A 23793-nucleotide genomic window follows, 5' to 3' on the forward strand; every position below is an offset into this window, starting at 1 on the left:
AATAAGCTTGGTTGTTAAAGTAATATCATATTTATCTTTATTAATTACTGTATGATTTCATTCTGTAGAACTCAGCTAATCAGGTACTGCTTTGTACTGATGCAAAGTTTGGCATGGCAGGCTGTGGCAGGTCACCTTTGAAACCAGCCTCAAGTAGCCATTAAAGGAACTGAAGTTTTTGTCATGTCCATGTTACAGTGGCTTAATTTTAATGTGAATCACATTATTTTATGTGTGCAACTTACAGTTATATCGCAGCCCAATCGAGAAGAAACATCATACACATACTAGTCTGTTGATATGGCAACTACCACTTTAGGTTATCACGCCCCATTTGCTAGTTAACTGCTTGCCTAGCTAAATTCTTAAGAAGGTGGATCCAATTGAAACAGTAGAAACCACACAGAGAACCTCTGTATAAGTACAAGTAGGGTCTTATTTTTTAAATTTTGGTAATTAGATGTATTTTGTAAAAACCTCAAACACTTAAGACAAAGACATGATCAGAGAAAGTCCTGTGCTCAAACTGCAGCTTGGGGTTTTGCCAGTTCTGGCCAAGACTGGTACACATCCAAGGTAATTAGTAAAGGCTTGAATTCAACTGCAAGACCTATAAGTAACCATTGAAAATTCTAAAATACGTGCACAAAATATCAGAAGTAATGGATGTATGGATAATTTTTCCTGTTTTATCTCATGGAAATAATAGTTGCTTCTTAGCTGTGTCTAACAAAAAGGTTAAGAATTGTTCACAGGAAGACCAATTAGTGAAATCAAGATCCAAGTCTACAAAGAGGTTTGGCCGGTTTTCATTTGCATAAATAATAACATCTATGTTATGTGTGCGTGTGTGGGATGTCTGATGTTTGTACAATACAGCCATTTCAGAATAAACCAGAAGCAGAGAAAGTGGATCATCCATTCTACCTGGGCTTCATTCATCACTGTCATCTGATCATGCATTGTGTATGCACACACACGTGTCTAATATGTGTGTCTGTGTTTCTATGCAGTAAAACAATGCGCTGGTAAGCATCAGTCTGCATGCAAAGAAGCTGCTCTTGCATTGTGTGCTGTGTTCCTGTCAGCAGGCTCAGGATCTGTGGTTAGAACAGGGGAGCTGCAGGGGCAGCAGGGTAGGTGAGGGTTATGTGTGTAAGTGTATGTGGGTGGGAGATGCGGGTGTTTGGAGGGGTTGGAAAATCAATCGCTGGGAGACCCACTTCCCATCCCTGTTTCTGCGGCAATGCCAAGATTCCATCAATGAGCATGGGCTGCGTTTCCCTGGCAACGCTTATGAATGAGAGCAGGTCGGTAACTGTGGAGACTAAGTGAAGAGAGGAATTGCCAGTTGCCATGGCAATGCCATGAACAGGGATAGACCGAGCAGAGTGAAGGTGGCGAGTGACCTCTGAGATCTTAATCAGTGCCATCAATCATCATCATCAAAGCGCTGTTCCTCGGCGGGACAGCAGCAAACAGAAGCCTCATGTTGCAGCAGGTCTTGGACCTTGATTTGATACTTTGATACTTAGGATAGTTCGCATGTTATTCTCTGAACAGTACCTGTGAATTGTAAAGAAATTTGGGGAAATGAATTCAATCTTTAACATGCAAGTTATAATTACATGATTAAAATAATGTTGAAACAACAGCACACCAGGCTTACAATACTTATACAGGACATTCCAGTTAACCTCTAAACCTGCTGCCATCAAAATAATGACTAAACGCTGGAAGGGATACTCGTGACGTTTAGTGTTTATCTTATTTACGTCCACCTTTTATGAAAGGCGCATGTAGCTACTGTTCATTTGAAAAGGCCTATTTTGAAACCTCAGTTTGAGCACCCTACAGGGTGTTTTTTAAGCTAAAGGTATATTTAGATAAAAGGGTGGAGTGGTAAGTTATCACGTGACCGTAGAGCTTGGTTAGGCGCATCTTTAGATTCTGTAGGTGCAATGCATAGATTCAGTGCTACGTAAATGATTACTAAAATACTTTTAAATGATTTTTAATTATTAAACTAAAGCACAGACTTGATAGAAATAACAATACACAGCCAACATTAACAACAAAAACATGAATGAGAGGTCTAATTCAGCAATTTGAGTTAAATAAGGTGAAGGCTAGGAGATAGTGATTAGGCTGATTACAGTTAAACCTGTCCAAAGATCTGACTAATGTTTGGACCTAGGCCATTGTTTAACACTTCATTCATTTGCATCTGTTACACAGATGTCTTGTGTTTTTTTGCGTCCTATCATTTCTATCATATATTGTACAAGACAATAGAGTTCAGGTGAACTTAGGTAAAGCTAACACACTGTTAGCATATGTAATTGTATATGTGTGTGCGTGTATGTGTATGCATGTGTGTGTGCGTGTGTGCATCTTTGCAGGTTGATAGCTAGGTGTTTCCCAGCAGTGAGATCCTCTGTCATCACTGTCCAAACACCTCCTCCCTCTGCAGCTGAAACATTCTGTCTTTCTCTCTGGAGTCTCTTCAGCTCTCTCTTTGGGGGTTCATTGACTCTCTGCTTGTCTCTACTGCTGAATCTCACACTTTTGACGCACAGGACTATCACTCTTTTTCAATCCGCTCACTCTATCTCACACTTACTCTCTCTTAAGGGATACCTCGTCTCCCTCTTCCCAGTCTGTATTTCATTAGGGAGCGTCTAGTTTAAGATAAATCTCCCTTGTAATACCCTGTGTTTGTAGCCTATATTCCCAGTTTATTTGAATTAATTTGGATTTTAGGGCAATAGAGATATAGAGCTTGTTTCTTTAAGCCTAATTAAGGGCCATGACCTTTTTTTCTTTTTCTTTTTTTTAGTGGAGAGCTTTTTTTTTCTTTTTGTATGCTACTAAGTGTAATCCATGTCTGAGAAAACATACTAATTGTGTATGGTTATTAGCATTTAAACAAATTCAGAGACAGAAATATGTCAGTTAGCATTAGCAAACAATACCAAAATGCCAACGTGCCACAGGCTTCACTGAGGAGCTAGTTAAATCACTTTCTAATCCCAATCTTGACTAAAGAATAAATCTAACGTCAAAGACCCCAGCCTAGTTTAGGTATATACAATGGACCCTACTGTTGGTGGTCCATTCAGGTGCTATTCTTTTATTATTTTGAGTATTGGTTTTAACTTTTTCTTCAAAATAGTTTTGGTTTTAGTCCTATCTTTGCATTCACCTACTAAAGATTTTAATAACTGTCTTGACTATTAAAATATTCAGATTTTCAATCGTAAATTAATATTGTGGCATCAAAGCTTTGTTTAACTGGTGCCTTTTTTCATGAAAGATTTAAGCAAAAGTTGTGATACTAATTAAAAAGATCATAATGGTCATGTATAACATGATTACACAGCCTTCTGCTCCTCACGTTTGCCTCCTCTCCTTCAACTTAACTCTTAGGGATTTGTCACCCATAGCTGTTCCTCTGTGTCTTCTCGCAATCTTCCATGCACTTCGCTTTCCACTTCATCCATCTATCACCACCAGCAGCATACTCTCTGCTCCCTCTACTGGCCACATCAATACACTGTGGGCAGGTTCATCCTTTGACAGTGGCGACTGCATCCTCAGTGTTAGAATTGTCTTCAAAAGCGGTAGATGCCGTCTCACATGAATGAATTTTGGAGCTCTAGATTCACCTTAAATTGATTGTCACAGGAGAAAAAAAGTGGGACAAAAATAAACAGAGGGCGAAAGGCAAGGCAATAAATGACAGACACAGTGAGACGGAACAGCAGAAAAGTCAGATTAATGATATCAAAACAGACCCTTTGTTCTCTTACCTCATCCATTTGTTTATCCAGGCATAAACCCAACTGCCCAGAAAAATGTCCCCTAAGCTTTAATGCTCCAAGTGAGTAAGCAGTAATTTGTGCAGGCCAAAAAAGAAAACGATATGATCATAAAACCAACAGAAAGTCATCCACAATAGATTAAATCATGAACAACAAACCTATTCAGTGGATGTGGTGTATGTCAGGTTTACAGTGTTATATAATATCATGCTGTGGGAAAGTGTATGAGAAAAATGAATTAAGCAAGGCAGAAAAAAGGGCAAACGGAAGTTCAGTTTACACTGATTATAATGATCTGGTTTAAATTCATTTAGGTTACTATTAAACTACCTAACTATCTCAGTGTAGACTCCCTTAAACAAGCTGCTCTGAGCTGTTTGTTTTCACTAGAACCTCGTCGTGATGTTCTCATCGAGAACATTTGTTCATTTATTATTGACAAAATCTGTTTTGTCCATGAAACTTGATAATGTTTAAGTATGCTTTAAAAGTAGATGTTAACTTATTAAACTGCCACTAGCAGCAGCCATGCAGCGTGTGCACATTCCTAAAACAATTGTTCTGATCACCTGTAGTTAAACATCAGCTCAAGCCACCGGTAAACGTCATGCTGTTTCACTTGCTTCATGTTCTGAGTGCTCTCATGAACGCAGTGATTGAAGACTGAAGCCGTTTGCTTATTTTGCTGAGGTCAGGTATTTTCAAATCTGCAGCATTGCCTTTAGCTGTGGCAGTTAAAAAGCCATTGAGAGAATGAGGGGATTGGCTGCTGTCCCTGTGTCTGTTAATAAATGACCTCTTACTGGAATTAGCAACCAACCTGTGGAGAAGTGGAGGAGGGAGTGAGATTAAGAAGGTAGTGGCTGGAACAGGAAAAGCAATGGATGGATGGATGGCAGGGTGGCAGATGCCAACATTTAGCAAGTTTTAGATTTGATTTGTGCAGCCCTTTTGTCATTGTTTCAGTCCACTTCCTGTTTCTTAGAAAGGGTGGTACGACTGACTGCTAAATGCTACTCCTATTGTTAAATCTCATGCCTTTCTCACACATGGTTAAAAAAATACAATATTGCTTTTTTTCTAATTTAGGGCATACATTTATACGGCACATAAAGATGGGACAAAATAGCGTGTGAGCACCTCCATTTCCACATAGTGCTGATAGGTGGGGTTAGGTTTGCGTGTGATTTGCAAAAGTTGTGCTGTTCTAATGATAGGCACAATCTGTTCATTTCAACATGGCATGCATAGTCTTCCAAGAGTCGTGCAGTTAAGCACAATTAGGCAAACTGAGAGATGATATTCAGCTGCAAGTCATTTACTAACAGGACAGGCGCTGCTCGTTAATTGTAATCAGAAAACCATATAAATGTGTATGCTAAACGTAGGCAGTGTGGCAGACAGAGTCATAAAAATAGAAACGGGGTTCAGTAACTGACAGGTGCCCAAAGTAGGACTGTGAACTGTGCTACAGTATTTTGACATCACGCTCTGTTCTTGTATTAAGACAACTTACATCTCGTCCATCTTCAGAACAAACCGTAAATGTCTGACTGACAAAGGTTCATTTCTATACTCTCAGACTGGTTGTGTTAACAGTGCCACCACAACTTTACTATGGTGGATTTGTTTAGGAAAAAAATTAAGTAAATTAAATTAAAAAAAATATGCAGGTTTTTTTTGTATCTGTGATCTATATCTCACGTTTTGAATTTGTGTAGGTCAACCACTACAAACAGCCATGTATGCACAGCTCGTGAGATCACAGTGAAAACCGTATGAGCTGTCCATGGTCCTGAAATTATAACGGTTTCCTTTAAATGCAATCTTTAAAAATGTAAAGTTATTAACGTATATGCATGGATCAGACGTGCTGATGTTCATGTATGGCCTGATTATTTTCAGGATAAGGTCCGATTTCATCATCATGATCCCCCTGTTCTCTCTTTTCTTCTGTGATTTCATTCTGAATGTCTTTGCATAGGCTGTGAAATCATGGCCCATATATGAAATAATGCAAACATTAGTATATCAGTTTGTGACAAATACAAGAGGGTCAGAACCACCAAACCCACCAACCACAGTTTGTGTTAGCAAATCCGGTCCCCGGTGTCATGTATTATGGTGCTATAGGAAAGCTTGCTTACAACTACAGGCAATGTAAAAGCTGATTTATGAGAAAGCAGCTAATAAATGAGTCCAGATATGAATTATGAGGTTTTTTCAGTGGTCAAAGGATAGTCATACAAATGCACAAAAATGCCAGCTAGTGAATGAGAATGATGCTGAGGCTGTGCGACAGCTGGGCTTCTCTTTCTTGTCATTGGTAGCTAATGTGTGGACAGTTACAGTAAGCAAATCATTTCAAAGTATCCTTGTTTGAACTAACTGAGCTTTAAAGAAGAAAGTGAAACTTTTAAGCATCAGATGTCTGCCAATGCAGTGCGCTCCTTCCCTCTATCTCACTCCTCTTCCTCAGTACATCCCCTGTCTACGCCCCCACACTTCCTCCCTCCCCCTCCTATAGGACCTACCCTGCCTTCCGCCTACGTTCAAGACAGGTTGGAAAATTCCATGCTCCTTCTCCAGCTGACTTTGTGCCAGAGCTCTCTCTCTCTCACACACACACACCTACACATTAAAGACACACAGAGCAGTCAGAACAGATACAGAATGTGTCAGCAGTTTCCAACAGCAAACATATTGTTACTGAAGTAACACATCACACACATAGATATTGGTTTAAGGTGAACATATAGTTGTCTTTATGTTTTCTGATTGTTATTTTTGCTTTCAACTGAGACGTTTTCTGTTATTTAGCCCTTAGCCTAGCATTGATGGGTAAAATAGTTGAAGTACCTTGTCAGTATAGCACAACAGAGCACAACAACACATCGTAACTGCATCTTTAAATTTCACTACAAAGCTGAATCAACACCTCTGTGAATATTCAGAATGCAAAATCGGTTTTGAGACCTGCACAAAGAGAGGATTCATTGAAGCTGCCTTGAGCAGAACTGGTTTAAGCTAGGTGTACCTAAAAAAGTGGTGAGAGTGTAAATGATAGTGTTGACTGCTTTCAGAGACGATCTCATGTATTTTGTTTCTTTCTCTGTAGTATTTTGTCGTCAGTGGGGTCTACGTTTGACCTGAGGACACTGCGAGCCGTCAGGGTGCTGCGACCCTTAAAACTGGTGTCTGGAATTCCAAGTAAGTGTTTTTGCTTCTATGCTAATTTCAGATCCTTCCATACCAACCATGTCACATTCAAGTCCAATGAATAAAATCTGAACAAATCTAAATTTTACTGCAAGTTGCAATGTTTTTTGATATTCTATATATTCTTTGTCATTACAACGTGGTTGCCAATCGAGGAGCTACTAGACAAGCTAACCTCACTGCTCTTAATTTACTGACTGACATTTAACAACATCGACCTTACATTTATCACTTAGTATCATACTGTCTACTTTATTTTTGATTTGTTCTAAAAAGCACCCAAGCTATTCCATGTCTATTATTTATTTGCGTGTCTTGCGCTGAATCCTCCAGGCCTGCAGGTGGTGCTCAAGTCCATTATGAAGGCTATGATCCCCCTGCTGCAGATTGGTCTCCTCTTATTTGTGGCCATCCTCATGTTTGCAATCATCGGCCTGGAGTTTTACATGGGACAGTTCCACAAGACTTGCTATGATGATGTTACAAGTAAGTAGAAAGTGGTAAAAAACCAATGTGTGGTGAGCCTTTGTGACTTGTTCCAACAGAAAGGGTGGTGGCCCCATCCCATTTCAGGTGTACATAGGTTTTCTGTTCATTAGGAAAATAACAAATAAATAATAAAATGAATGATGGAGGCTTTGGTTTTTTGGGTCCTGGTATTTTTATGCTATCCTTGTGGCTTGTTTTAATACTTGAATAGGACAGGACCGGGTTCATAGACTCAAAATACATGATGTGTGTAACTCACTGAAAAAAGCGTGTTACTTTGTCAGAATTTGTTAGCCTCTTGAACAGATGAACACAGCCAGTCACTGCATTTTTTTTCTTTCTGACACCCAAAATGGGGGTTATTTAGTTATTTTATAGTGAAGCTGTATCTTTCGCTCTGTGATCAGATGAGACTGCAGATGACAGGCCGTGTGGTACTGCATCGCCATCCCGGCTGTGCTCCAATGGCACGCACTGTGGGGAAGGGTGGATTGGACCCAACTACGGGATCACCCAATTCGACAACATTCTGTTCGCCGTGCTCACCGTCTTCCAGTGCATCACCATGGAGGGATGGACAAACATGCTGTACCACGTATGTCTGACTAGCCACCCGAGACCCTTTTTCTTTTAACTGAACATCAGGCGATTGGGGAGAACCATCATGCTTTCACTGTGGAAAGCAGTTACCTGTACCCACTGGTTTGTGCATTGCACCAACACCAATATTTACTAATTCGTGATACCATAAATAAAATCCTCTAGGCATAATGAAAATTTGCTGAAACGTGACCATTGACTAAACCATGTTATTTGTCAGATAAATGCATTAAAACGGCTCCAATGTATTAACATAGAAGCCGGTAGAGACTGACTCACTTTTAAGCCTCTGGTCATTCAAGGAACTGCAGTTTGAGGTTTAAATTTGGTGAAAGCAGTAAAGTGATTTTTACTCTTTTTTGTATTTAGGCACACTGGACTTGCCACATTGGTTGGAGGTTAGAGTTGAGCTGAATTTCAATTATCCAAACGAAGCATAAAGTATTTAAAGATCTGATTCAAAATGCCATTTATTTGCCCAAAAGACATATCCCGTATACTCTGTCATTATCTCTTTGACTTCCTTTATCCATCATCTGTCCTTTTCCTGCTTTTGGAGCTGCTCTCTTTTTCTTCTCCTCCGCTCACTATTCTGGTCCGTCTTGCTCTATATTTAACATCTTTTCTGATGGATGAAGGCTGACTTCCACTCTCACACGAGCAGTTGGGAGGAAACCAATGAAAATTTAATAGAGGATGGACTGAGCATTGTAGCAGCAGTACAAAATCCAGTGCATAGATGCAGCCCTCCAACAGTGGATTATAATCATAGCTTATTAGCTCATAGTTTATCAAAAAGAAATACAATATCCTCCAGCAGCCGGGTTCATGTTATTGTGAGTTGAGTGAAAGAAGTAAGTCACACAGTGTCTGAGGATTACAGGGAGACCCAAAAACCTTTGGACATACTTTCTAAATGTTTCTTAGTTTTGCCTCCGTACACCACCCACAGTGGATTTTAAATTAAACAATCAGCATGTGAGTAAAGTGTTGGCTTTCATTTTAGAAAAAAGAATGAAAGTAAAATGTACTCTTTAGGTATAAAGACATTTTCTATACAGTCCTCTGTTTTCAGAGGTTCAAAGGTAATGGGACAAGCAAACATTTTTAAAATATTAGTATAGTTTATAATACTCAGAGGACAATCGTTTCCACTTTACTTTCAATTGCTGCTTGTTTGTGGCTCTCGCTGCCTTCAGTTTTGATTTTAGTAACTGAAAAGCATACATTGTTGCAGTGATGCCCAAACTGCGGTGTTGAGCATTGAAGGTAGTTCAGGTACAATTTTTCTGTATGAATTTATTCATTTATATGAAAAGTGAATTATAGCTGGTAATAGGAGGGGGTTAGTTTGAGATATTACTTTGACCTGCATTTACTGTTCTTGCATCAAAGTTTTGGTAATAACACTTTGCATAAGACTGGGTTGCATTAGCAATTTATAGACAGCAACCTGTGTTGTTTAGGTTTCTTGAATAAAAATTTTAAGGAAGTGCATCACTTCATCTTGTAGTTTGATTAGAGTGAAGATTTAAGATTGGGATGTTTTAAATGGGCCACAGCACTCTTGACTTTTGGAATGACTGCTGTGTTAGGTTCTATCTATGAGATACATCTAATCTATTAGATCAGATTGGGGTCAGATCAGTGATTTAACTACTGAAGAATACCCCTTTCTTTGCCTTGAGAAGCTTTAGGGTTGGTTTAGAAGTGGTCATTATCCATCTCTGTGTTTTGCAGCATCTGACTGAGTTTAAGCAAAGAGTTTAGCCTCAAATATTTCAAAATTCAATGTGCTACTTGTATGAACAGTCACACTGGCATTGGCATTACATAAATGCCCACGCCACCATGTTTGACAGATGATGTGGTGCACTTTCTCTCATCATTCTGGTACATGTTAACCTTGATCTCATCTCTCCGAAGCATTCCACAAAAATGAACAAAGGAATCAAATCTGACAGTTGTGTGCTAGAGTGACTAAAGTGTTGAAAGGCTTATTAGAACAAACGTAGTTGACATTCTCTGCAGAAGAAAAGCAAAGGAAAGTTAAACCAACAGTGCATGACCGATGTGTGGCCGTGTGTTTCTTGCAGAGTAACGATGTAAGTGGCAGTTACTTTAATTGGATGTACTACGTCCCCCTCATCATCATCGGCTCCTTCTTCATGCTCAACCTGGTGCTGGGTGTACTCTCAGGGTAAAAGCCTGCCATTTGTCTTACAAAAACAATTGAGCTTTGTTTTTTTCCCACAATAATTTATGTTTTGCACTTTCGTTCCATGAATAGTAAAAAAAATAAATGACAAATGTTCCCACAGTGAATTTGCCAAAGAGAGGGAGCGAGTGGAGAACAGGAGCGAGTTCCTCAAGCTGAGGAGACAGCAGCAGATTGAGAGGGAGCTCAACGGATACCTTGAGTGGATCTGTAAAGCAGGTCAGTGCGCACTCGCATTCACACCAGTGCTGACACATGCTGCTCAAGCTCCTACTAGAGAATTAAAAAAAACACACACACACACAACCAAATCCTGATATAATGCTCCAAAATCTCATTTCATTGAATTCTACAGAGGAGGTGATTCTGGCTGAGGAAGATACTACAGGGAACTTTGATGGTAACTAAACTTCATTTGCTGTGTTAATGTTTTTGTATGACAGTGAGAAAGGCACTGCCCATAGAGTATAAATAAAGGTACAGCAAATAAAAGTCTAGTACAATTTTTTTTTTATCTTAAATGCTTTAGCGGTTTTTAGAGCTGCTCATTTAAATGTGCAAATAAATGTGGGATTTAGCGCGGTACAGCAGCAAGTGACAGATTCTGTGGGAAGGGTGAGAGAGTGACATCTGAGAGACAGACTGAAGACGAGACAATTCGTTTCTCTCTCTCTAGGTTCGAGGCGTAGGCCAACCATCAAAACCAAAAACAACAAGACAGAGCTGCTGAACCCTGAGGAAGGAGAGGACAACATTGGAGATGCAGTAGGTAAGACAAACACAGGGATGACACGCAAAGGACGAATAAGGACCAAGAACAGAGTCGTGTTTTGAATTCTACACTATCGTCATCATTGTAAAGATAGAGGAAACTGAACTGGAGATATAAATCTGTTAAATCTTAAATATAGACTCTTATGTCTCCCTTATATCCCCTTCGTCCCCGTTTTCTCCTTCTTCTTCTTCTTAGGTTTTGCACGCTCCAGCATAAAGAGCGGTAAGGAGGGCTCCAATTACAGCAAGAAAGAGCGACGGCTGCGATTCTTCATCCGTAAGATAGTGAAGACGCAGGCTTTCTACTGGATAGTGCTCTTTCTGGTGGGCCTCAACACCATCTGTGTGGCCGTGGTGCACTACGACCAGCCTGAGATGCTCACTGACTTTCTCTGTGAGTAAAAGCCAGAGACTGTACAGAAAAGATGGATGCACTGTGATGACAAACACTTGTTTGTGGACCCCAATTTTTAAGTTTTGATACTAGATGCCCTCTGTACAAAGGTACATTCATGGATTCTATAGACACATCACACACACACAGGTCGCTGCTAATTACTGCTAGCATTTTAATAAATTAACACAGGAATTTCCCCCACTAGTTCAGTTTGCCTTTATATTTTGCTAGAGCCAGATTTTCTGATTATTTTTAAAGTGCTCTTGAGAAATAATTCAATGTTTTTCTTTGGACATTGGCTGCTTTTTCTCTTTGTTTTCAGTCTAGTGTTTTTTAAGTGACCATTTTCATGTTTTTCTGTTTGTTGAGCACCTAAGTCAAATAAACATAAGGTATGTGTTTCAAATAACACATGCCTTAGCAAAGAGCTAATTTTAAATTGTATCTGAAAGCACGTTTTTACTAGCAGCCTGTCACAAAAATACATAATTTGTTCCCATTTCTTTAATATATGAAAAAATGTCAAAGATAACAAAGTTTAACTGGCATAAAGTAGTATTTTTGTACATAAAATAGTATTTTTGTACCAACAAGGTGATTCCCAATGAGCTATTATTTTACAACTTGGGGTATCTCGGCATGGTGTGCAGTGTCCTTGAAAAATTTGAGGAAATCGGGTGAAAGTAGAAGTGCTTGAAGTAAAAAAAAAAAACTCATCTATGGTAAATGAATAGTATCTGAAAGTTGTGGCAAAAGTCCAGCAAAGACTTGACACAGGACCTAAGAAATGCCCTTAAGTTGATCCATCCATTGTTTGAGGAAGCATAATCAGAAATGGTCTCAGTGGAAGGCTGTCCATCAAGACGCCATTCTTAAGGAAGAGAAACGGGAAGAGAAGGCTCAGGTATCATCATCGTTGTCGTCTTTATTTATAAAGCACTTTAAAACAACCACAGCTGCCGCAAAACGCTGTACATTGGAACTGAATAATAATAATTAGGTAAACCTAATTACACAAGAACTGGATTGAATATCAGGGCCAACAGTTCTCACAGAGTGATGAATCAAACTCTTTAGCTGAAATCACGATCAGTATGTTCAGAGGAGGTCGGGTGTTGACTTTCAAGCTCGTCTGTTTTTGGTTTATATACCCAGGTTTATGTTTGCATATGCTTCAATAAATTACTGCACATATTTCCCATTTCCCTAGTAAAATACAAACAAAAGGTGGCTCAAAACATTTACTCAATATAGAATGTACTCTTGCCTTTATGCTGTGAGTCATGTAACTTAAAAAGAAAATACTACCCCAGCTCTTTATCACGTGTTATTGTGTGAGCAGCATGTTAAATGCTAATGATTAAGAATTATTACGATTAAAAACAGGAGAAATTAAAACTAGTGATTACTTCAGTATTTATACACTACTTTATATACTAATGCTGCATGTTTTATTTGGGTCACAGGAATGTCTGTTTGGCACTGATGTGCATTAACAGTACACCATGTGCAGGGACCGTTGGTGGACTACATGCAAATAAGAGTACAGGATGCAAAATGCAACACTAAGGCAAACATCTGACACTACGTGTGATGTGCTTCACTGTTTCCAGTTTAATCTCCACCGCTGCCCACTCTCACCTCGTCCCAACCTGAGTCATCTTTTTTACACTTCAGATCTGCCGTTTCCTCCTACACATGCAAACAAGCCTTTACAAATTTAACTACACCAAACAGCAGAAACAGAGTGTGTTCTCTATTTCTCAAGCGTTATCCCCATTCTGTAGTTACACGTATCCTTGATCTGCACTATCATGCTCGGAAGAGTTTTGTTTGCTGAGTTCCACTTGACACACGTTGTGTAACTCTTTAGTTTTAGTTGCTGGCTTGCTGCTGCTGATGTGACCACACACATAAATACTTACTTATACATGTGTACACACAGGCCGTGATGGAGTCAGCTTGTTGTCCCTGGCTGGTGTTCAGCTGCATTAGCATACAAAGTTGTCGTTGCTGATGAAGTCCCTTCATCACCACAATCTCATACAACACTTGCTAGTGGCTCGCACCTCTATTATCATTCACTCAACTGAGTCTTTCTCTCACTCTGTCATGCTCCCATCTGGTTTTCACTACTACCTTCTTTTTACCTGATTTTGATTTTTGTCTTTTTATCTCATTTGGTTTTTCTCTCCGTGGCCTCACTTTCTTTCGTTTTCACCTTCCTTTCTCCACATCCTTACGTCGCCCTCTTGTTCTAACTCACATTCCTCGCCTTCTGTTTCTAACAAAATCCCTTCTCTTTGCTTCATTCGTGCCCCAAATCATTCTTTTCTCCTTTGTTCTCTCTCCAGTCTATGCAGAGTTTGTCTTCCTCGGTTTGTTCATGTCTGAGATGCTGATCAAGATGTACGGTCTGGGCATCCAGCCCTACTTCCATTCCTCATTCAACTGCTTCGACTGTGTGGTGAGTGCACAAACTCACACACTGAAACTAAGTGCAAAAAAAAAAAAGTACTGATTATAAAATCCAACACTGCATTTAATCTCTCACTGAATTTATTAGTGTGGTGGTCTGCTTCTGTAGTAAGTTTTGTTTTTATTGGGGTTTTTTCTTATCAGTTTATTAATTCCTCAGCAAATGTGATCAGAAGCAAAGACTCTAACTCCAACACAGAGACATTTCCATTTAAATTCCAGTTTTTTGTTTTAAATTAAGCCATCTCAGGATTAAATGTTTAGTGATAGGTATTAGTAAACATGGGTGTTTTCTCTGTTTTGTGATCATTCAAAAACTAAAAGTGCAAAATGTGCCTGGTCAAATTTCTTTTAAAGTTATAACCTATGACTCCTTTTTAGCTTCAGTCTAATACTAGACTAATCTTCTTCTTATGACTTCTTCTTTATATAAGTAATGTTTACTGACAAAGCCGGTGGTCCCCTGGAAAGGACCCGACAATTCAAAGTAAAATAATAATAAAGAAAAATATGCATTTACCTCGGCTTCTTGGATAACTAAGCAGCATCCTAATAATGTCTATGGTATAAACAAGGGTTCTTGTGCCTTGGCAGAGGAAAAATTCTGTTTTCGGGGCTTCAGAGATTTTTTTTTGATAAATAAATACAAGCTTAAACTTCTAATAGCTGCTGATTGAACTCAGCATTCTGACTGTATTGAATTGTGTGTGCGTGCAGGTAATAGTCGGCAGTATCTTCGAGGTTGTGTGGGCCACCATAAAACCAGGCACGTCCTTCGGGATCAGCGTGTTACGAGCTCTGCGATTGCTCCGCATCTTTAAAGTCACAAAGTAAGTGTCTCTCGCTCTTCCTCTGACTTCTCTTAGACTTGCATGCTCTTCCATCAGTACACAAATGAGACGATGATGATAATGAAGCACATGATAAGAGGCTGAGCTTATGGTACATGTAATGAAAGAGAGTTGGATGTTTTTACTAGTGCACGTCATTCTATTTGGGACACCTGTTGGTTACTGGAGAAGCTCAGAGGTGGTAAAAACAGGAGGGTATACATGAAAAGGAGCAAAACAGCTCAGACACAATTTCATGTTAAAATTTCAAATTAACAAAATAAAGGCTGAATTTGGCTTAAAAACATGTACCTGTTCAGAGTTTACGTAAATGGTTTCGATCCTCTTCTTTATCGCTGCCCTCTTTCCTTCCTCCTCTCTCTTTTCTTCTATTGCTTACTTTTTTTGTTGTCTCATTTATCCTCATCATGTGTCCTTCTCCTTGCACACGTCCTCCTTTTCCTCAGGTACTGGGCACCACTTCGAAACCTGGTGGTTTCTCTGCTGAACTCCATGAAGTCCATCGTCAGCTTGCTGTTCCTCCTCTTCCTCTTCATCGTGGTATTTGCCTTGTTGGGGATGCAGCTGTTTGGAGGACAGTCAGTATCACCACTAACTTAAGAAGAAGCTCAACTGCCAGTATTAAATTTGAGCATCTATTTTCTTACTGTACATTTTCCTTTCTTCTCCTTAGATTTAACTTTGACGACGGAACGCCTCCTACTAACTTTGACACTTTTGCTGCAGCAATCATGACAGTGTTTCAGGTGGGGAAGAAAGCTTTGTGCCTGGTTTCTTAGAGAACGAAGCAAATATTAAAATGAGAGTAACTCGGTTTTCCAGACTCATTTCTACACTTCACATGACTGAATATTAACAAAGCCTATTGTTGTGCTGTCATCAGTCTTGTTCAGTTCTGACTGCAGGTCCAATGTTTCTGTGTTGTCTTGCAGTGATTTAGAAAGCTGTCTTTTGTTAGGAGCAGTTTTTGTTTTATTTTCTTTGAGTGACTTTGTCAGAGCTGTGTCACTCAAATGTACCAGCGGTATGTGTGTATCAGAGTGTGTAGAGGTATCTAAAGGGCTGAGGGCATTTAAAGTAACACAACTTCATGTCTAATTAGGGATATCTGATATTTGGATTGGACAGTGGTCCGATCCTTACTCGTAAAGCTTGATTGGACAATGTATGTATGGCTGATAAATTCAGCTTACTTGTTGTTTACTACAAAGCACATCAACAGCAGATTAAGCATGACGGTTATCGTAGCATGGAGGAATTTCACAGCAAAGCCGCTGCAGCTTGGAGACGTTGCAGTCCAGCAACTCCCAAAACCTTTTAACTAGAAATGGTGTTCAAGTGAGTTGACGCAAAAAAACCACCAGAATACGTAAAATCTCTGTGAATATTTTGCGTGTCGTGTATTTCGTTGAACTCCAGTGCTCTAAAGGCAGCCGTGCACACCAACTGTGTAATTTTGCTGAAAGAATTTGCGACATTTCTTTTTTCTAACCAAGCTCCAGTTTTCCAGTTTTTCAGATCTGAATAAACAGATCTGACCAATCAGATTATTGCATTTCGCAATACGTGCACTTGTAGCTCAAAACGCGCAGTACTAATATAGTAAAATAATACAGTTTTTAGCTCAGACACACAACTAGATGCTGCTCTGGGTCAATCAGATCTCCGAAATTATTTCTCTGGAAATATCGAGCGAAATATGTGCAAACCATGAAGTTCTCCCAGCTGCTGTGTTCTCTTTATTATGTGATTTTTGAGGATGAATATTCCACAAAAATGCAACACTTTCAGTGCGCATATACATTACACCACAAGCTCGGATCCAAATGTTATTGGTTAGGTTATTATTACTGCTTGATTACTTATTGTTAACAGATAAGTGGTCAAGCAGTGAAGCGACTAAAGGCTTTCACAGCAAACTCACTCCTTTTATATCAGACCAATGAAACTAAAACTCTCTCGACAGATCCTGACAGGAGAAGACTGGAATGAGGTGATGTACTATGGCATTGAGTCCCAGGGTGGAGTGAAAGACAAGGGGATGATCTTCTCCATCTTCTTTATTGTCCTGACACTCTTTGGCAACTGTATCCTGCCTTCACGCTTACCTGTGCATGTACTCAAATGTGCTGTATCTATATGTTCTAAGAAAAGTTATACAGATGCATATATTTTGTCATATACATAAAATTCAACTTGTTTTGCTTCTTCTGTCATTTGCTTATCTACAACATGTCGTATCTTTTTTGTCTCCACTTGCTTTTCATGAAAAACACTCAGCTTCCTGTCAGCATTTCTCCCTAACCTCTGCCACCACAGACACTCTGCTTAACGTCTTCTTGGCCATCGCTGTTGACAATCTGGCCAATGCCCAGGAGCTTACAAAGGTACAGGTCTACGTGTTATGCTATGTGTTACCAAGCTGTTGTCGTTAGCTAAAGCACTTGCAAGCATAATGATCTTCCTGACAGCTTTCACTGTGAGAATGCTTTGGGCCAGTTTATAGAAATATACACGGCTGATAAAAATTAAACAAACACTTTTTAATCAGAGTATAACATCAAGTTATACTCTGTTAAACTGATTTGGTCAGTTAAGTAGCAGAGGGAATTTTTCACCAGTTTCAGCTGCTTTGGTGTTAATAAAAACAACAGGTGCACTAGAGGGGTAGCAGTGAGACAACCCCCAAAACAGGAACGGTTTCACAGACACTGAGATTTTTTCCTCCTCATCTTTTGACGTTTTTTTTTTTCTTTTTCACTAGTTTTGCATTTGGCTACAGTCAGTGTTACTACTGGTAGCATGAGGCGATACCTGGATCCTGCAGAGGTTGCACAGATAGTCTTCCAGGATGGCACATCAATTTGTGCCACTGCCAGAACATTTCTCCCGGCATAGTCTCAAAAGCATGAAGGAGATTCCAGGAGAGCTGGACAGGGCTGTAGAAGGTCCTTAACACATGAGCAGGACCGGTATCTGCTCATTTGTGCAAGGAGGGCCAGCATGACCTCTAGCAGGTTACTGGTGTGAATGTCTCTGACCAAACAATCAAAAACAGGGTCTGGCATCCTCTAGTGGACTCTGTGCTCACCCAAAATTTAGACCAGATTACTGTTCTTCTTTAACAGGATGAAGAAGAACAGGAAGAGGCAGCCAATCAGAAGACAGCACTACAGAAGGCAAAGGAGGTGGCAGAGGTCAGCCCTCTGTCAGCTGCCAACCTGTCTATTGCTGCGTGAGTTGACACATTTACACAGATAACCCTCAAAGATGTGAGTACATTCAAAACACTGCACATAAAATCCATCATGTGGCTGCAGTGACAAAGAGGCACAATCCCACGTGCAATGTTTGTTTTTTTTCTTCCAGGACTGTCTTTCGTAACATTTATGATTGGCAGGCATTCATTTGCACACAACACACACACACACAGTCACCATCACACTCTCACTGTTCTCTAAAACACGATAAAGCGATTGTTCTGAGAGTGAAAGGAACAGATTCAGGGCTTTGTGAAGGGAAGAAGAGCGAGAGGCGGACAGCCTGTAGAATCTTCTCCTGGCAGCAGAAACACTGACAATGGTATACATGAGAATGTTGCTCAAATAAACTCACTGCTCCTTTGGAAGCCACTAGACTTTTTAGTCGCTGTGGCTAACTGAGCCTGTGCTGAGAAGATTTGGTGCTGGTAAATTTGTGTTGGAGAGATGGTCCTCAGTCACAGGTGAAGATAATTTTTTCATAAAACTGCTCACAACATGGTCTGATTAATTTCTGAAAAAACTCCAATCTAATTTTATTTGTTGTTTTCAGTAATAATAAGGCAAGTAAGATGCATTTCTTTTATTCAAACCAGTATCAGCCAAACTGCAAAGCTCTTACCTAAACAGTCTACATGGATAAATAAGAACATACCTAAAGTCATACATATAATTGGATTTTCCCTTTAAGGATGAACCGTTTTTACATTACTGCTACTGATGTGTGGCTAAATTTCAGTGGGTTTGTCCTCAAGTGTCTAATCCTTCTTTTCCTTTTTCTTTCTCACTTACTCATTACCATCTCTTTCCCCATAACACCTCTGACAACAATACAATGACACCAATTTCCTTGCTTATTCATTCTTCAACATCTTCACTTTATCTCCACCTCGTCCTCCTGCCTTACCTGAAATCACTCACGTCTGCCTTTCTTTTATTTTACTACACCCTCTTGTGTTTCCCCTCCATCTTCGCTGTAACTAAAACTCCTTTTCTCCTGCCTAACATCCCCTAATTTCCCCCAACAGTAAGGAGCAGCAAAAGAACCACACCAAGGGAAATAAGTCGGTGTGGGAGCAGAGAACAAGTGAGATTCGCCGACAGAACCTAATGACGAGCCGCGAGGCGCTCTACAATGAGCTGGAGCAGGAAGACTGGAAGGCGGGAGTGGAGGGAGAAGAGGTGAGGTGTTTCCCCCCCTAAGAAAAAAACACATATACACATATGTATACAGTCTACTCCTGATATATATGGTAAATATTTGTTGTAATGTGTGTAAAGCAATCTGTAAACACCTTAAAGGGATATTAACACCACTTCTTTTTGAATGGATGACTCTTGGAGGACACTTGTGACACATGTATTAATATGTAACATGACATTGAAAATCATCTATTGTAAGGTCAAAAACATTGTATCAGAACGTTTGTGTCCATTGTTCTCCAAGAGTTGGAGATCCTGCTCAATTGCAAGTAATTTTAAAGCTAATCTATAATTCTGAGATTGAGTTTATCTTAACCCTCTTAGGTCCAAGTCATCATTGGTTATAACCCCAACAGCTGCTCCAAACCTTATGCATGTGTGCCTTTTTTGTCCCCTGATTACCAAGATTTTGGAAAACAGCTTAAAAAGAATTACATATTCTGATTGCATAGAGTTAGAGTTATGGTTTCCACTGATGATGACTTAGACCATAGATGGGTATTGAATGTAAAGTCTATTTAAGATCGGTAAACTTTATCTCACAGTAATATCCAATGTCCAGTCAATGTGACAGTCATTGCTTGGTGTCTTGATGCATGCTCAATCATCCAGGTAAGGAAATCCCAAAAAGTTGATTCTGTTCATCTGGACGTTGCATTTTCGTCCAGCTGAAAATGTCAAGATGAACAGGATCAACTTTTTGGGAGTCATGGCTCAGTGTTTGTCTTCTTTTCCATAATTAGATTTCATATATAAAACTAATAACTGCTGTGTATTCTGGGTCATAACGTAATCTACATGTTTTGATGCCAGAGTGTAATATCCCTTTAAGCCTGTGAAGGAGTGTTATTTTTGCAATGCTATATGGGACGGCTTGAAGCTGCGTGCTTGGGAGCAATGCAATATTAAAGTGGGGCATGCAGAGAAAGCAGTGGACTCAAAACTGGAATGGGGCAAAGTGCAAATCAGGAGTTGGCTGGATATGACTCAGCAAACTGTATGTTCACAGCTGGTTCTGTTTTAGCATTTTGTGGCTTTACAAATTAAAAAAAAAGTTTAAAAACTTGTTCACATGGAGCCAAAAATGGTGGTCTGTTTGCTGAACTGTGTATCTGTGACCCAGGGGAGGGAATGGGACCGGCACGAGTGCTGTAAATCCTACTTGTTTATTTCTGGGTTAACATATGTATATATAAAATATGATACCAAAGAAGGTTAAAATACTCCGGACTATATCTGATTTGCCAGCTTAGAAGCAATTGCTACTGCAACCCAAAATACATGAAAAGCTGATGTATTTTGCTTGGCTTGATGAGCATTTGCTTCTTTAAAACAGCAATTTAAAAGGTTTCAAGCATGCATGGATGGCAGTGTCATTGCTGTGGTTTTATTCTAGAGCAGCTGTTTTCTTTCCGTTTGCAGTATTGTTTTTTTTACTCATTATTACATGATTTACTGTCTTTTATTAATATACCATGGAAAACAACCACTAATGTTTAAATTTGCTACTTGCTACGTGAAAAAAAATTCCAAATGACAATTTAGATTTAAAAAATATACATCTTAACATAAATGATCACCTAGACAAGAGATTCATGTTTGCAAATGATAAAGAAAGATTTTAAGTCAGTCTCTAGGATTCAATTAAATTCAAGTAAATGTATTTGATTGAAATGTATTATAAGTGGTGTACTGAGACCTGCTTAGAAAAACATGATCATACATGGCTAGCTACTCCAGGGCTAACATTTGGCTGATGTTTGCATATAACCTCGTAATGTCATCTGCTACCCTGTCACCCTAACTCAGGCGTCTTACCCACGGAAAGGACGTGGTGACATGAAAACCCACTTGGACAGGCCGTTGGTGGTGAACCCACAGGACAACCGCAATAATAACACCAACAAGACCCAACCTGGAGAACTGCCACTTGACCAGGAGTACCGGCGCCAGGACATAGATCACTGCCGCCGTGCCGCCCACTGCTATCACTACGACCGCGATCACCATCAGAAACCCTTTGGGCCAGACAGCAGAGAGACAAGCCAGCTATCAGAGACCCGTATGGAGCACGGCTTCAGCTGCACATCTCTGGGTAATGTGGAGGCGAGCATAGAGGGCCGTCCAGGGGAGGAGAGGCACAGCCACCGGAGCCACCGGAGCCATCGAGGCCATCGGCACCGGAACAGGGAAGGCTGTGAAGCTCGCAGTGTTTCCCCCCACCAGAGTGAGGCAGGAGAAGGACATAATGAGAACAGGAGGGCCAGGCAGCACCGCAGGGCAGCAAGAGAAGGAGAGGAAGGCAGGCGACACCGATCCAGGGGGAAAGAAGGAGAGGGGGGGAAAATCGTGGAAGGAGAAGGGCGGAGAGCAAGACGACATCGACATGGCAACCATGATAAGAGCAAAGGGCATTGCAGAAGGTAAGGAAAGTCTCGAATTAATCCTGTCAGTCAGTATAGGTTGTTGTACTGGTGAATACAGTGGTTAGAAATGACCTAACAACCAAAATTATTGCAAACGTTTTCAATGAACTTGCTATCACTGTGCCTTTGAAGTAGTCACTTCCATCCTACATACAGTCTTAGATGGCTAATGGCTACAACCTACAGCCATTAAAGATACTATTTAAAACGCTGTCTGTAAATGGCCTGTATTTGTATAGCGCTTTACTAGTCCCTAAGGACCCCAAAGCGCTTTACACAACCAGTCATCCACCCATTCACACACTGGTGATGGCAAGCTACATTGTAGCCACAGCCACCCTGGCGCACACTGACAGAGGCGAGGCTGCCGGACACTGGCGCCACCAGTAGGCAGTGGGTGAAGTGTCTTGCCCAAGGACACAACGACCGAGCCTGTCGGAGCCGGGGCTCGAACCGGCAACCTTACGATTACAAGACAAACTGCCAACTCTTGAGCCACGATCATAAATGTCTCCTCAGTCCAGCTGTCATAACTTTATGATAGTTAAGAGTTAAAAGACCTGAGATAGAATGATTAAAGACTAGTGAGGACACCATTGATTGAAGTTCATTTGTGTTATTCACAACATTTCAAATCCATTTAAAATCTGATTGTCGAATCTAAACAATAAAAAGTATTAAGCAGCACAATTAGCCACCAAAACTTTGGTAAAGTAACATGAGTACTGTACAATTTTGTAGGTTCTAGTTAAAATCACACAATTATCACACAGCGTATACAGGGAGTGCAGAATTATTAGGCAAGTTGTATTTTTGAGGAATAATTTTATTATTGAACAACAACCATGTTCTCAATGAACCCAAAAAACTCATTAATATCAAAGCTGAATGTTTTTGGAAGTAATTTTTAGTTTGTTTTTAGTTTTAGCTATTTTAGGGGGATATCTGTGTGTGCAGGTGACTATTACTGTGCATAATTATTAGGCAACTTAACAAAAAACAAATATATACCCATTTCAATTATTTATTTTTACCAGTGAAACCAATATAACATCTCCACATTCACAAATATACATTTCTGACATTCAAAAACAAAACAAAAACAAATCAGCGACCAATATAGCCACCTTTCTTTGCAAGGACACTCAAAAGCCTGCCATCCATGGATTCTGTCAGTGTTTTGATCTGTTCACCATCAACATTGCGTGCAGCAGCAACCACAGCCTCCCAGACACTGTTCAGAGAGGTGTACTGTTTTCCCTCCTTGTAAATCTCACATTTGATGATGGACCACAGGTTCTCAATGGGGTTCAGATCAGGTGAACAAGGAGGTCATGTCATTAGTTTTTCTTCTTTTATACCCTTTCTTGCCAGCCACGCTGTGGAGTACTTGGACGCGTGTGATGGAGCATTGTCCTGCATGAAAATCATGTTTTTCTTGAAGGATGCAGACTTCTTCCTGTACCACTGCTTGAAGAAGGTGTCTTCCAGAAACTGGCAGTAGGACTGGGAGTTGAGCTTGACTCCATCCTCAACCCGAAAAGGCCCCACAAGCTCATCTTTGATGATACCAGCCCAAACCAGTACTCCACCTCCACCTTGCTGGCGTCTGAGTCGGACTGGAGCTCTCTGCCCTTTACCAATCCAGCCACGGGCCCATCCATCTGGCCCATCAAGACTCACTCTCATTTCATCAGTCCATAAAACCTTAGAAAAACCAGTCTTGAGATATTTCTTGGCCCAGTCTTGACGTTTCAGCTTGTGTGTCTTGTTCAGTGGTGGTCGTCTTTCAGCCTTTCTTACCTTGGCCATGTCTCTGAGTATTGCACACCTTGTGCTTTTGGGCACTCCAGTGATGTTGCAGCTCTGAAATATGGCCAAACTGGTGGCAAGTGGCATCTTGGCAGCTGCACGCTTGACTTTTCTCAGTTCATGGGCAGTTATTTTGCGCCTTGGGTTTTTCCACATGCTTCTTGCGACCCTGTTGATGTTTGAATGAAACGCTTGATTGTTCGATGATCACGCTTCAGAAGCTTTGCAATTTTGAGACTGCT

The 23793-nt window shown here is 40.2% G+C and overlaps 1 protein-coding gene across 7 annotated transcripts in view; it reads left to right on the forward strand.

Moving 5' to 3' along the window:
* cacna1ab (calcium channel, voltage-dependent, P/Q type, alpha 1A subunit, b) overlaps positions 1-23793 on the forward strand; it is a 117047-nt gene that overhangs the window by 23174 nt on the left and 70080 nt on the right. For all 7 annotated transcript variants that reach the window (XM_085409210.1, XM_085409209.1, XM_085409211.1 and 4 more), the window contains exons 3-19: positions 6943-7034; positions 7377-7529; positions 7940-8127; positions 10229-10332; positions 10454-10569; positions 10706-10750; positions 11027-11119; positions 11321-11518; positions 13876-13988; positions 14717-14829; positions 15297-15428; positions 15524-15596; positions 16817-16937; positions 17170-17237; positions 17979-18085; positions 19139-19292; positions 21123-21736. In XM_085409210.1, coding sequence (XP_085265336.1) covers positions 6943-7034; positions 7377-7529; positions 7940-8127; positions 10229-10332; positions 10454-10569; positions 10706-10750; positions 11027-11119; positions 11321-11518; positions 13876-13988; positions 14717-14829; positions 15297-15428; positions 15524-15596; positions 16817-16937; positions 17170-17237; positions 17979-18085; positions 19139-19292; positions 21123-21736 — 2484 coding nt within the window. The remainder of the gene's footprint in view (positions 1-6942; positions 7035-7376; positions 7530-7939; positions 8128-10228; positions 10333-10453; positions 10570-10705; positions 10751-11026; positions 11120-11320; positions 11519-13875; positions 13989-14716; positions 14830-15296; positions 15429-15523; positions 15597-16816; positions 16938-17169; positions 17238-17978; positions 18086-19138; positions 19293-21122; positions 21737-23793) is intronic.

Source organism: Rhamphochromis longiceps, linkage group LG6 (assembly GCF_057381845.1).
Source record: "Rhamphochromis longiceps isolate RC_006_pf linkage group LG6, R_longiceps_female_GT1.1, whole genome shotgun sequence".
Lineage (NCBI taxonomy): Eukaryota > Metazoa > Chordata > Actinopteri > Cichliformes > Cichlidae > Rhamphochromis > Rhamphochromis longiceps.